Raw genomic sequence first — 15,639 nt, 5'->3', positions numbered from 1 at the left:
AAGAATTTTCAATGAAGCTTACCACGAGCACAGATGCACTTGCAAATTATATCACAATTGAAGATAATGAGCAAACCTATGTGCCCTTTCCACTCTTAGTATGCTTTACTGCACGATGCTTATTTACACCCCTGTATTGCGGTGTAGCAAGCTACAATAGAAACTTTGCATAATTAGGCTTTTTAGGATTATCTTTCTCACAATACACTAATTTTTCGCGGTGAAGCCTAAGCAATGTACTGCGGTGAAGCATACTAAAAGTGAAAAGGGGCAAGAGTTCTTTAATCATACACTCGCGAACCCTCCGCCTCTCAGGTCGCCTAAGTGGACATACTATGCTGGCTGATAGCGACCCCCTCCCACTTTTAGTATGCTTCACCGCGTAACTAAAATGTACTGCGGCGAAGAAGCCGTACATTTGTATTGAGTGAATAAACAAATGGTTTTTACAACAGTACAGAAATAAACGCGCACCATGCATCAGTCTACCACACGGAAGAGCGTCGCAACATACGGTAGCTGATTCACACAGACCGTGTAGCCCACTTATCAGTCGTAAAGGGTATTATGGGTAATTCAAAATTTCAGACACACGTGTTTATGTTTACGTTCGCACTCCTTGCGTAATAAGACTCCCAGAACTTCCACAATAGAAAGTAATTTACAACACACAAACGCAAAGAACACTATATGTCTCGTTTTCAACTCGGCCGTCATGCAAATGACATTAGCGCGGAAAAACGTGAACATGCTGTGTGTTAGCGTCGTAAACCTTATACTAGGCAAGGAGCTAGCACACCACAGTCTCGCGACAGCCGCTAATGATACCAAGACGTAAGCACATGTCTGTGAACGCGCAAACGGAGCCCCTAAGCCACTCTGCTCCTCAGCCACCCCCGCTGCACGGCTGCACCACTCGTTTCAAGCACAGCACACCAAACACACATTCAGCGCTGAACAGTGGGCTGTCGACGCAGTTGCATTTACATGACTTGCAGCGAGCAGCACATCCCTCGATGTCCGTTACGCAAAGTCGGACACGGCGACGCCACATCGTGGTTCGCTGAACTTCGCTGCCGAGGCGCTAGGCCAGTTCGATATTTCAATCGTCACCACCGCCGGGTTCTCTAGAAAGCACGGGTCACACAACGCAGATTCTGTACTGCCAGAGTTCACCGAGGCCAAAGCCGCACTGCCGCACCACCACTACTCACGTCTTTCCGCCAAGTAACACAGAACCTACAACCAACACACAAGCAACGCACGTACAATCACATGAGCCAATGTTGAACAACGCGCGGTCCAGAGAACGATAAGCCGAGGACGAACACGCCGCGGCGTCGCTCGGCGCCAGCATCGCGCCTTCTCAAAAATCCCTAAACAATGCTGTCCCTAGGCACCTAGGATCAGGTCACGTGAGGGATTTTTGTACGACAATTAGACGCACGCTTGGAGGATTGGTGGAAGAAAAGTAGGGAAACGACTAAAGACGGAGACGTACAAAAGCACAGTTCGCAATAGGGTATCAGAAAATTTGGACGTGGTAGTTCGTGTTTTTTTTTTTTTTTCATTGGTTAACCTAGGTAGGATATTAGGCAGCATAGTAGCAAGAGCTTGGTGGCGCAAGCCACCGCCCCGTTCCAAAGGGGACGCTCATAACATCCATCCATTTATCCATCGTAGACACTAGCGCCACATTTCCCTCTAGGGTATTTATTTAGAAACTCTATGCTAAAAGCCATAGAGTTCCTAAAAGCAGACGGCACGTGGTTTCTGCTACCCGCCCGATCGGCCTGTGAGCGCGGCAATGTTTTGACCTGTGGTAGCTGGTTTTTTGCTGTGGTGGTTACGCGTGCTCCCTATCGTCACCGTGCTTGCCATTCATCTGTTTCAAGCAATTACCAGATGGTCTGCTGCTCACGCTTGTAAATTATGATCCCACTTAGATCTCTGCGCCGGGCTAGCGCTGCTTCTAAGCGTCTGTGTCAATGTAAATATATTGTCAGGGCTTGTTCAAGCGATGGCGGTGGTAAAAAGTCTGATTCCATGGTAGATGATATCTCTGAGGGACGCAGGCCGTTTAATATTTTGCGGGATGAGTTCAGAGGCTATTTTAAACCGAAGGGCTCTGAAGTACAGGAGCCGCTTTTTCCAAACGAAGTGGATATTTTAGTTGTTGGTGGAGGTATCATGGGATCATCCATTGCCTACTGGCTCAAGCAGAGAGCGCCCGAGAGTTTCACTTTGGGCGTGTTGGAGCGCGATTTGACGGTGAGTACTCTAGCCGTGAGTGCATACAACTTAACCGTCTTGAACAACCGTGACATGTAAAACTGCTCTGTTTTGTGGTCGTGCTTTTAATTCCAGGCGATTGTGCGGCGAGAGCTGTGACTGGTTCTTTTGTAGAAAACGATGCCTCCAGAACCTGCTCTTCAGTGCGCGTTTCCATGCTTTGTGTTGAAAGGCCAAAAGATGGCTAATCGGTCATATTTCTTGCAGTATGCCCGATCATCCACAGTGCTGTCAATTGGAGGAATAAGGCAGCAGTTTTCATTGCCTGAAAACGTCCAGCTCTCGTTGTTCAGTGCCGAGTTCCTTAGAAACGTCAAGCAGAACCTTAGTGTTTTGGGTAAGTTCATTAGTATTTTAGCGTAGACTATATAAATCGCCAACGTTCAATAAACTTTCTATATCTGCAGACTTCGACCCTCCTGATATACAGTTTCAGCCACACGGCTACCTGTTCCTTGCCTCTGAGAAGGGAGTGGGCCAAATGGTGAAAAACTCGCAAATGCAGGAGTAAGTATTAGGGTAATGACTGCAGACTACGAATTGCACAAATTGGTACGTTTATAGGATGGATATAAAATTTGCTTTTTTTTTTTGCATTTGGGAGATAGTGAGAAACTTCAAAGCAAATGGAATGCTAAAATGTGTTTCTTAGAGTACTTTGAATTACCTTCAGAAGCAACAGTGTTGATAAACTTATATTTGACCTAGGTGGCCAATTTGTCCTGACATCATTTGAGATATTAAGTACTACATTGTCGAAGTAGTGTCTTGTACTTAACACTCAAGTTAAATGCTTCACTGTTTAACATGGTTGTGCTTGGGCATTGTGTATTACATTTCATATACACATCTCTGCAGTAAGCATTAGTGCTATACAGCTTGTATGTCGGGATGATGCAACATAGAAGGTGTGAGACGTGGCATGAAGAATTCCTAATCTTTTCGTAATTTTGTGGTACCCTTCATGAAGTACCCTACAAAAGTAATCATTACTGTCTCACTGCATCACTTCTTATTCACTGAAGTGCCCTGATGTTCCGGCAGGTTCACTTGATGACGGGGCACACACTTCTGGGGCAGCCATGCATTACTACTGCATGCCATCTTGGTTCTGGCTTATGGATACTGCAACCTTCAAAACACTTGAGTTAATATAGATGTTTGGCTGCTGCATCTAGTGGAGCTAAGATAAAGGAATGCTAAGAATACCAAAGAAAAATTTACATGAAACTAGTTTGAAAGATTACGCTTCTTGAGAACCAGCTTTTACACCAGTCAGATAAGCACATTTAATGTTTATTTGAGTAAATTCACTTCACTGAGTGCCATTTTGGCAGCTGCTGCAACAGCAAGACAAAGTATCATTTGGAATTGATTTCAGTAGCAATTTGGTGCAGCACTAGCACATGAAGTGGTTGCTAGTATGTATTTGGAAAAGAGCAGCAATGTTGATTTTATACTATAGAAAACAGATCTTAAGAAACTGCTTGGACGGCAACTCCATTGTGCTCCTGGGCAATCTTGTGATTCCTTACAATGTATGCAGGCGCTGTAGCAACAGCTGAAGTTGAGGTTTGGATCTGTGAAAGTCTGTTTTCTAGATTTAAACAACCACAGTTAGACTTATGCTTGTACGAAATGTACTATTTTATTTTTTCTTGTACAGCTGCTGTTGTTGAGACTGTGCAATTTGAAGGAGCTGGTTGAAGTAAATTCAGTTTGCCAAATGTATTCGCTGTTGAGTACAGTCCACAGTGAGTGTCTCCAATCTTTCTCGTATGACAGCCTCTGGATGTCACTAATGTCGATTGGCATCTGCTCAAAAAAACGCTACATTTGCTCATCTGTCGAGTATAACACTGGTGTCACATGTCCACTTTTGATTGCGTCAGCCCGATTTGGATCGAAATTCTCGACCGCGATTGGCTCTCTCCTGCTGCTTGCACAAAGAGCCAATCATGGCTGAGAAATTCAATTCCAATAGGGCTCAATTGTGATCGAAAGTGCACTGTATGACACCTGTGTGAGATACTTTCGTCAAGAGCAAAGGAGTGATATGCCAGAAGGCCATGTGAAAATGAAAGATGAATGGTGACACAATTGAAAATTTCCACACCAGCTCACTGTGATGTAGGTTGTAGCTGTGCCTGGCCCAGACAAAGTAAATATATAAATGTAAGCATTAAATATAAATTATATCATATTTAAGCATAAGAGAATGCTTAATGTGGCAATTCTTGTTGATTATTTTCTGTATATAAAAAAAGAAGAAAAAAAGTCAGAGTGTGAAAAACCATTGATGTAATTTGTGCCATTGTTCACACATAAAGGGGAACTTAGCATTTGTTTTCATCCATAATGAGCCACCTCCTTCCCTACTCGCCAACAAGTGCAAAGGGAGCTTCAAGAAGACTGACTTACTAGTTGTTATCTTAGTGTGCCGTTGATGCACTAGCGCAATGCTGAATAAGTCTAACTACTTTGAACTAATGCTCTCAGCTAGTGGTATAGTTGCACAGCTTTAGTACATGAAAGGAAATACTAGCAAGTGAGTGTGAAAATACTAGCAAGTGTCGGCAGGCTGTACTTTTATACTCGTACATAGCCTGCTTTTACCAAGGGCAGGGGCTTCATATGACCAAAAAGGAAATTATTAGAAATGCAGGTGGCAGCACCTTTGATCTCCCTGTGATGTCATTAGTTGTAGCAACCTCTAGCTAAGTCAGCTTTGTGGCACTACAATTGGTTGTGACACTGCAAATTGTGACACTGCATTACAAATAAGCACATACCCAACCTGAAAGCTTTTCTAGATTTAAAATGCTACAGAATTTTTTGTGTTGCGCACTTGCACCATTGCTCCATGGTTTGGGTGTGAGATTGAAAAAGGGAATAAATTGGTATTCATTTAGTCTGTTAAGACCCGCTGTGGTAGCCAAGTGGCGATGCGTTGCTAAGCTAAAAGTTGTGGGTTCGATCCTGGCTGCAGTGGCTGCATTTTGATGGTGACTAAATGCAAAAACGCTCATTTACTTATAGTTAGGTGCACATTAAGGAACCCCAGATGGCCATAATTAATCTGGAGGACCCCCCCCCCCCCCTTACTACGGCATGCCTCATAATCAGATTGTGGTTTTGGCATACAAAATCCCATAATAAAATTTTTTTACTCTGTTAAGCTAGCCAAGCAGACATGGAAGAAGTTGTCAGAAAGTAACCTACTTGCCTAGTTTGATTGAACATTTCTCTTTAGTGTGAATTTAAGTCTAATATGGGTGCCTCTAGTTGCTTTTGGTACAATTGTGCACAGAAATGTGAAGCATCAAGCTGCAATCCCAGGCATTGTGGAGTAGTTTGGTGTGCTATATATGGCAGAAGGCCAGCTGTTGGAAAAACGATGAATTGGGTTAGTTGGTGCGCATTCATTTTCCTTGTGCTATATACTGAAAGACACTAACAGGGACGAAATGGACACTGGTTGTAAAAAGGATACTTTACCCGTGTCACTTCGTGTCCTCTTTACAACCAGTGTTCGTTTCGTCCCTGTTCATGTCTTCCAGTACATAGCGCAAGGAATATAAATGCCAGCTGTTAGGCTATCAGGAGTGCACAAGTGAACACTTCCTTCTACAGCTTGTGTTAAATACTTGTCTAGTACATGTGATTGTGGTGATAGAAAACTGCTTGTAATGAATGAAAAGATATGCCAAGGAACTGCTGCAAGTGAACAACTTTGTGCATACACTATGCATTTATTTGCTTTATGGAGAGACATTTTGGGGCTGCAGGTGTGTAATAATTACTGTTATGAACTTTATTCTGATTTTCTTTTTCTACAATATGCTAGTGAAAGCAATTTCGCTAGACACCTGTGCATGAACTTCAAGACTTAAGGTGTAGGTAAAATGGTCGGAGTCAATTCTATAAATTCATCTCTTTAATGTAATCATTTATAGTTTGTGTGCTTGGCATAGTGACTTGCAGGGGATTATGTTCATATGCTTGTTGAGAACACCACAAGTGCAAACTGGCACCAAGTTTTAATATTATACTATTGATTAAAAGAAATTAGGTGCTGAATACCTGCTCATTTATTTAGAGGTGTCACTTCTTGATAAGCTGATGAAGCAGATGTTGCTGCTTATAGGTAACACCCACGAGCTTGCCTGAGTTGTCAGGTGTTTTGGGGACATCAGTACACCAGCCTCATAGCGTTATTCTAGTGGCGGTGGATGTGGAAACTGCCTCAAGTGCAGGTGCAAAGCTGTTTCTCTTTGTAATCACCCTTTCGCAGTGCACACTCTTGACCACACTTGCATTGGGCAGCTCCAGCACAACCTTATCAAGCATGTAGTTGTGAGCCTTGTTTTAGAGCAGGTGCTGCCATTGTTTGAGCTAGCCTTAACTTATGTTACCTCCAGCAGCATTACGAGATCACTTCCACGTCAGTCATAATAGCTTGCCTGGGTCCTGATAACGCAGAGACGTGCTGTTTATGATTATTGCCGACATTTGACAGTTTGGAACAAGCTCGGAAGGACAGTTGTTTACATGCCTAGGGTCTCTCAACAGACAAATTATATATATACTGCTTTTAAGGCCAACAATATAGATGAAATCAGTTTCACTGGTGGCAACAAGCGCTGTGTTCCTCTGAAGCATGCAGAGTTATTATTGAAATGAACCATTATGTTCTGCTTACCTGCTAGCATAAAGGTTTCAACAGTAACATTATCTTCATGAAGGTATTTGTCTCCTTTTTTTGTCCTATAACAAAAAGTCATGGAATGTAATGTTTCTGATGTATTATGGTGCGAAAAAGGATCACAAGATATTGTCACAAGTGCTGCTGTTTCTCTGTTGTAGTCATTATCACAGAAATATACAGAAAGGATGATATGTTGTGTGTGTGTGTGTGTGTGTGTGTGTGTGTGTGTGTGTGTGTGTGTGTGTGTGTGTGTGTGTGTGTGTGTGTGTGTGTGTGTGTGTGTGTGTGTGTGTGCGTGTACAGGGTCTGTCCTGAAAGTAATGTTAGTGAATTTATTGTGACGCGAGTGTACGTCAAAGCGCGGTCTAACCATTTGAAACTGGTTGTGGGGGAACCCAGCTAAGCAGCGCTCTGTCGTTCAGTTGGGTAGGACGGGCCTGTCCATGAGTCGTTTTTTATTCTTGTGCAAGTGAAAATGCAGCACTCGTTAGAACAAAAGATTTGCGATCAAGTTTTCCGTGAAACTTGGCAAGACCGCTGCGGAAACTGTTACTTTGCACAAGACTACTTACAAAGAACATGCCCTGTCAAATTGGCAAGTGTTTCGGTGGCACAAGGCCTTTTTGGAAGGCCGGGAAGTAGTCGACGACGAGGACCGCGCCGGACAGCCATCCACGACCACCACGGCTGACAATGTGACGCGAGTGAGGGAACTGTTGAACTCAGACCGACGATTAAGTGTTCGTTGACATGTTAAACATTTCGAAAGCTCAAGTTCATGAAATCATTACAAATGATATCGGCATGCGGAAAGTATGCACAAAAATGGTTCCAAAAGTGCTCACTGACGACCAAAATTCACGCCGCGTTGACATGTGCCAAGAAAACCTCGACATGTGCAAACGTGATAAAAAATTTTTGGATGACATCATTACTGGTGACAAGACTTGGTTATTTGAATATGACCCGGAGACCAAAAGTCAATCATCGAAGTGGCGCACGCACTCGTCCCTTCGCCAGAAGAAAGCTGGGATGAGCAAATCAAAGATCAAGATCATGCTCATCATTTTTTTTTTTTCACATCCACAGACTGGTTTATCACAAGTTTGTAGAACCTGGAACCATTGTAAACTCCAAATTTTATGTGGAAGTCCTCAAAAGACTGAAACGCAGGGATCAGTGCATCCGGCCAGACATTGCAGACAACTGGAAGTTGCACCACGATAATGTGCCGACCCAGAGTGCCTTCATCGTCGCAGACTACCTGGTTAAAGCAGCAGTGCCAACGATCCCCCAGCTCCCGTACAGCCAGGACTTGGCTTTCCCCGACTTTTTTCTGTTTCCACGCCTCAAAACACCCCTGAAAGACAAGCATTGTGGGACAGTGGACGGGATCAAAGCCGCTTGCACTGCAGCATTAAAGGCCATTCCGGAGGAGGACTACTGCAATGCATTCGAGAGCTGGAATTCTCGCTGGAGCCGATATATCGACGCAAAAGGAGAGTATTTTGCAGATTTTTAAACACTTGTAACGATAAATTAAATAAATGATTTTTAATGGCCTTACTGGCATTACGTTCAAGACAGACCCTGTATGTATATATGTATGTATATGTGTGTGTGTGTGTGTGTGTGTGTGCGTGTGTGTGTGTGTGTGTGTGTGTGTGTGTGTGTGTGTGTGTGTGTGTGTGTGTGTGTGTGTGTGTGTGTGTGTGTGTGTGTAATGTCAGGCTCTACCGATTGTACTTTGATTGCAAAGTGTTATTACCATGTTCCAGTTTATATGTGTCTTTGTGAAACCTTGTTTGAAAACTTTTTCATGTGTAGCAAGAGTAATAACACAGAATAAATCTTAAAAGGAGCAATAAGCAGTAGAAAATTATTCAGGGCAGCCTAAAAGAACACTAAAGATGAAAATGAAGTTATATTTTGCTTCTTAAGTACATGAAATGGCCTTTCTTACTGAGGTAGGAGGCTTGGTAAGCCAGAAAAGACAAAAATGAAAAATAGCGCATATCCCATGCACTGTGGGAATCGGCATTATCTGAAGCATTTTGCAGGCAGCTGGTTACGCAGCACTGTGTGGGGTTCTGCGAAGTGTTACCAGGTGACCAATCTGTTTGTGTAAATCCAGTATTTGTGTGTGTGCACGAATACAGTGAACTAGAATTAATGCGAGAGTGTGTGTGTGACAAAAGCAGCAAAACGACAGCAACAGTAACGACAGTTGCCTGATTTCTACAAATGATCTCATTGATGTGAACGAGTGGCGTGAAGGTGCGAAATGAGTAAGAAATGCAGAAACTAAATGTTCAATGACGGCAGCTTGTGGTATCACTTGGAGGACACAGATAGAAGACTGAAGCCTGAAGCCCGTGTCCTTTTATAGCCATTTGTATGAGTGGCATGGTGCAGCTGCTCGTGTTGGCCAAGCCGTGATAATGCTTCCACAGTGGAATATGATGCAGTCTTGACGTACTCGGACACTGTGCATCAGGAAAAGAGCAGGCCTCAGTGTTTCATTAACCCTTTGAGGGTCGATTTTTTTCGCCATATGCGACCACCCAGGGTTGATCTTTTTTATTGCAGATTCCAATTCTTTTTAGAAAGTTATTTCGAAAAAAATTTACCGTAACCTTTCTAGGGTGACCGTAAAGTGACATGACATGACAAGAACTTTATTTGAGTCCTGAGGGACTGAGATCTTGGGGAGCCAAAACCGAAGGCTCCCGAAGATCAAGTCGGTGGCTCCGCCCACGATGGGACCGGGAGATCAAGTCCCGCCGCAATGTCGTGGGCCCTCTGGACAGCCTGGAGTTGAATGTGAAGATTGCTGCTCTTGAGAGATTCCTGCCATTGTTCTTTCGTGATGGGTGGAGAGGCGTTAAGGGCTGGGCACAGCCAGAGCATGTGGTCAAAAGAGCATGAGTCATGACCACATTTGGGGCACGACTGTGAGCGTTCAGGATCTATCTTGTTAAGGGACCGAGGAGTGGGATATGAATGGGTTTGCAGGAGTCTGAGTGTGGTAGCCTGAGGTTTGTTAAATTTGGGGTGAGGGGGTGGAAATGTCCTCCTGCCTAGTCGATAATGGGAAACAATTTCGTGAAAAGTACATAACGGATCTTTGTGGATGTTGACCTCATTCCAAGCCTGGCTACCTGCGACAGCGCGGTGCCTGAAATCGCGCGCTCTCTGTGTGTGTGACAAAAGCAGCAAAACGACAGCGACAGTAACGACAGTTGCCTGATTTCTACAAATGATCTCATTGATGTGAACAAGTGGCGTGAAGGTGCGAAATGAGTAAGACACGCAGAAACTAAATGTTCAATGACGGCAGCTTGCGTAAAGTGAGAAAAAAATATTTTGTGTTGGTATATATGTACTCTTCATTCATGAATAATAACCGTAAAAAAGGAAATAAACTTATAAGAATTGAAAATTTGAGGCATTGTTATAGTTCAAGGCTTTGAAAATGCGCACACGAGAATATTTCGCAAGACTCGAATGTTCCTGCTCTTACACTAATATGTACATCCTTAACGTAATCGAACTGCATAGGTGTGCGCATTCAAGAAAACTGTGGTTGTGTGCCCGTCAAAAAAGCAAAACGTGTGACAAACCCGCTAATCTTCATCTTATCGCCAACTAGAGGCAATTAGTTTTTGCAAGTCTAAAAAAAAGAGCAACGGAAATGCATGCACGGCATCATTGTTCCTATGCGCACCCCCGTGAGCACTATACGAGCGAGAAACAGGCGGTCGCCCTTTGAGCAATTAGTAACAAGATAGCCATCAGTTTTGCAAGCGGAAGAAGCCGAAACTGCCTGCGGAACAAAGCCCAAACCACCATCTGCCCGCACGCATGTGCCAATGCGCGAGCGGTACTATGTAGATGCTCTGGAGCGAACTAGCGCTAAAAAAAAACCATGCAACGAAAACCGAGAGAGGGAGGTGCGTGAAAAAAATTCCCTGTATTCCCACATAGTGTGGCAGCAGATGACAGAAATGAAAAATTGAGGAAATTGGCGTGCTTTTTAAACATACAGATGGCGCCGTAAATATACGGCATCATCCATTTCGAACTTGGTTCGCGGCACCGTATATTTACGTCATTGACCCTCAAAGGGTTAAGTGGTGTGGTAATGATGAGAAGGACCATGAAAGATTGGTGTGAGCTTCAGGAGGAACGAGGAGGCGGCAACATTGTTGTCTGGTGCTTGGAAATCAATGCTCGCGGGAAACTTGCTTTTCAATCGCTGTTTGAATGGATGCAACCACCAACCGGTGTTCTACTGCTGAGATGCCGGGATCTTCTTTCGCATGCCATCTGGCTCAAGCACAGATAGCATGCAAGAATCAGATGTAATAGTCGGATTATGAAGCTGGAATGACGATGCAACAACCATCACGGCATCACGAACACGAGCATAGAGGCGTCAGCCCAAGTTAATGGGCAACCTGATCCACTGGGTCAGCACAAGTTCTTGTAATGGTAATAATGTCATGCAGTGCATGTATGCATGTATGTCATGTCATGGATTTATGTCATTATTCATGCATGTCATTACATTCATGGTAACTGTGTCATGGCTTGCGGTTACAGATACGTCATGTATTCGTGGCATTCATGCCAATCATGACGCCATGCATGGCATGGCATTTCGTTAACCCTTTCAGGTGCCAATCATTTCTGTTGAATAAAATCTTACTTTCACCACCTTTTTCGCATCTTCAAAATCACAAAAAGTGTACAGCTGCAAAATAGGTTTAGAATTTTCAATTCTTTAGTGAGTTTCGTCAACTTTACAGATGTGATTCCATGCGACGCTCGCTGCAGGAGCATCAGATATAAAAATATCAACTATTTTATGTCTAACAGGCTTGAAATGCAGTTATCTAGCAACTTGAAAATTGTGCCTGGTGCAATACATTGTGAAATACAATGAAAGAAGTGAATCAGCTACATACAGTGACATACATTGAGCAAGAGTACCTGGTCATCTACCTTTCAACTCGTTTTGCGCACATTTTGCGCACATACAAAACGTTTTGCAGACATTATTCAAACTTGCAGCACATTTCCAGTCAGAAGTGTTTCAAGATGTATGCCATACATTTTAAATATTACCTTCATCAATGCTTTTGCTGTTGATGCACTAATCTTTCATACAAAATTGTGTACAAAGCACCTTAAAGGATTGATGTCACACATGCATGCCATTACACATATATCCAGAATACATCCAGTTAACGCTTTGATGGTCAAAGACCTAATTATACAGTGCTTGAGCAAGTTCCAAATAATTGATGCCGTGTATTTATGACGCTGTGTGTATGTTCGAAAGAATGCAATTTTTCAACTCTCCGTTGCCCCGCATGTGCTGCCACCTGTGTGCATACAAGAATTTTTTTTTTTTCACTCCGTAGTCTCTTTTTTTTAATTCCACAGCTTGTTTATGCTGGCGTGCAGTGGTCAGTTTTGGTTTTGTCTTGCGGGCTGTTTCTTTTTGTCGCCCTCGCAAAAATTGATATGTGGTTTCTAATCTCTCAAAGGGTCACCGCTATATGCTTGCTTGTTTATTGCTCACAAGAATGCGATCACATCTGTTCACAGGTGGGCTTTAGTATTACAAATGATGTATACGAACGATACTTACCATGCCTGTGATTTTTGTCCTTGAAATTCGCAAAAACTGATTGCCTCTTGTTGGTGAATGAACAGCTATTGCAAGTTTCCATTTGGTTTTTCTGCCGGGCGCACAGCCATAGAGATTTCTTGTGTGTGCTCACGTACACGGTTCGATAGATGTGCACGCTGGTTGCTCTTTTGCAAGTGAGTCGAGTGCCAATTCCTTTGATGCAGACTACTGCCCAAGTGCTGAATCGCAATATATATATTCTAGTGTATCTACTTTTTTATTTTAAATATTTATGCAAGCCCATCTGTGTTCATCTATAAACAGTGCATGTTTACCTAGGGAAAATATTTTTTGTCACTTTATGGTCACTAAAAAAATTGTGATTTCTTTTTCGAAATAGGTCACACTGAAAATTTAAATGTGCAATAAGAAAAATCGACCCTAGGGGTAGCATTTGGCAAAAAAACATTTGACCTTCAAAGGGTTAAAGAAATGCCTGTCATTCATTCCATTAATGTCATCTCAATTTTCACAGTCATGTCATGTCCATTTTCTAGCAGGTTATGTATCAGGATATCCATGACAGGAATGAAACGTGTGTCATGATGCGATTATCATGCATTACATATATGATACGACATGAGAGGATGGTGTCGTGGTCATTTCTTTTTCTGGATACGTATCAGGATATGTGTGACGAGCTGTGCATGACATGACGAGAATGGCATGCCATGCCATGCTGCATGTCTTGTCATTAATGTCATTATATGCATGTCATTTATGTTATGTATGGCATGTCATTCATGTGATATCATGCATTCATGTCATGTCATTCATATCCAGATACAGTCGATCCCGGATATATCGAACTTGGATATATCGAATTATTGCCTATATCGAACAGTTGAAAAATCTCCTTGGGAATCCCATGCAAAAGTATAATGCTAGTGTTCATGTATATAGAACTCCCATGCACCGGCATATCGATGTATCGAACTCCGTGCTGAGCTGCGCCCCAGCAAGTGCACTTCTCCCTCCATACCCCACCCCTGCAAGTGCGCTTCTCCCATTGCATCCCACCCCCCGCAAGCGCGCTTCTCCTCGCGAAGCTCTCGCGATGTTCCCGCAATCTCACGCACGCCGCCCCACACTCTGAGAAAGGGGCGTGTGGGTAAAAGGCACGTGACGAGGAGCACTTGGTGTGCGAAAGGGAAGCGGGAGGGAGAAACCACGCTGACCGCAGGTGCCCGTTTCCTGTGTTTTGGTTGGCTGACACCGCTGGCGCAGCGAGACGAACAAGGTCAGTGCAGCTTGGGCTTGTGGTAGTGCGGAGAAGCGGAGCTGTGCATCTTTCGATTCGCTTTGTACCTTTTATTCACGAGGCCAACACGAAGGCTTGAGACTCGTGTGGTGCAGTGCACTTTTCTTTCTGCTTTTGGCACGTGTTCCGGAGCTATGGCCACAGAAAAACGCAAGAATTTGGATTTTTCTACAAAGGCGGACATCATTCGACGGGTGGAGGCTGCTGAGAAAAAGTCGTCGGTCGCCGCGGCGTTCGGAATTCCTCGCAACACCCTGAGTATGATTCTCAAGAACAAAGCCAGGCGGCATTACAGCACGCAATTTCGTCAGCGCTGACGACGGCGTGCAAGCTGTAGCAGATTGCGCTGATGCGGAGATTGTGGCTGACATCATGGGTGACGACGCAGACTCGAGTAGCAGCGAAGGTTCCGATGAAGAGGACCAACCACCATGCACTGCATCAGCTTTCAGCGTCATTCGCCGCTGTTGTGGCACAATGGAAGGAGCTGGCCTTTCTCATTTGGATATTGTCAACAAACTTGAGGACAGCTTAATGAACTTGATGGTGCAGAAGAAAAAGCAAGCAAAGGTCACAGGTTTTTTTTCTTCCGAAATAAAGTGCTCTGGTCATCGCGCTGTGTTTTTGTTTTTTTATGCGCGCGCCTTGGAGGCACAGATCGGTAAATTCCCGTTAGTCATGACATCGGGAAACTGCCTTGAGATGTGTGGAGTTGTTAGAGAAGCTTTTGACATGCATATTTTATATTTTTAATTATCGATATATCGAACTATTTCGCGATCCCCTTTGTGTTCGATATATCTGGGATCGACTGTATACGCTGAGTTAAAAAAGCTACCATGACAAAATCAAGTCATTGATACCATTTACGTCTTGACAAGCATGTGATGTCAATGATGTCATTCATGTTATGTATACGTGGATGTCATGCCCCCTCCATGCCTATTCTGATACATACCCAGTTGAAATGACCAAGATGTCACCATGACTAGGGGCATGGATATATAGATAGATAAATAGATACATTCAAAGCGCCTGAAGTTTGCAAAGAATGCTTTGCATTAAAAGCCAGTAACCAGCCTGAAGTTCTTGCTTCAGCTTGCTGTGACGTCACGGATTTTCACGGCGCGTCTACTCGGATCAGTTATCAGTAAAGGAGGACTACATTGCATCCTAAAGGAACTGCAGACTCGACCTAGCAATTTTGAGAACTCTTCTTGTACATAAATTACCCAAGCGTGAGAAAATTTTGAAATATGTGGTGTTGCAGATGAATGAAAGAGTTGTGAAAGTATACTTTCCAGTCTAAACCAAAAGAAAGCCTGTAGGTCTGCCAACAGGCTCTCCTGAATGGAATAGGTATTGCTCGCAACATCGTGTAGGCCAGAATGTTGCCAGTTGTGTAGAAATAGGCAAAACTGCAGATGACTTTGCCTTTGTAAACAGCTCACCTGCTTGGATTCTGCGATAGAGGTCCTGTGTGGCTCGCACATACTCAGGCAGGCTTTTGTAGGGGTGTTCAGTGTGTAAGTCAAGCTCCCAAAGGATGTGCGATTTGTAGCCCAGCAGTAGGAGCTCTTTCTGGGAGCTTTGCTTGAAGTTCACTCAGGAATGAAGGGATGACTGCGGCTGCCACAAAGCCCTGAAAGACCAGCGATAAAACTTGCTTTAGCATGT

At 43.7% G+C, this 15,639-nt stretch overlaps 1 protein-coding gene across 1 annotated transcript in view; it reads left to right on the top strand.

Moving 5' to 3' along the window:
• The first annotated feature begins 1,684 nt into the window (after positions 1-1,684).
• LOC142585282 (FAD-dependent oxidoreductase domain-containing protein 1-like) overlaps positions 1,685-15,639 on the top strand; it is an 83,558-nt gene continuing 69,603 nt past the window's right edge. Inside the window, exons 1-3 of the mRNA XM_075695917.1 lie at positions 1,685-2,271; positions 2,500-2,629; positions 2,700-2,799. Of these exons, the coding sequence (XP_075552032.1) occupies positions 1,933-2,271; positions 2,500-2,629; positions 2,700-2,799 (569 nt within the window). The 5' untranslated portion in view covers positions 1,685-1,932. The remainder of the gene's footprint in view (positions 2,272-2,499; positions 2,630-2,699; positions 2,800-15,639) is intronic.

The sequence above is a fragment of the Dermacentor variabilis genome, chromosome 1, assembly GCF_050947875.1.
Source record: "Dermacentor variabilis isolate Ectoservices chromosome 1, ASM5094787v1, whole genome shotgun sequence".
Taxonomy (NCBI): domain Eukaryota; kingdom Metazoa; phylum Arthropoda; class Arachnida; order Ixodida; family Ixodidae; genus Dermacentor; species Dermacentor variabilis.
This window is presented reverse-complemented; position numbering and strand designations above follow the sequence as displayed.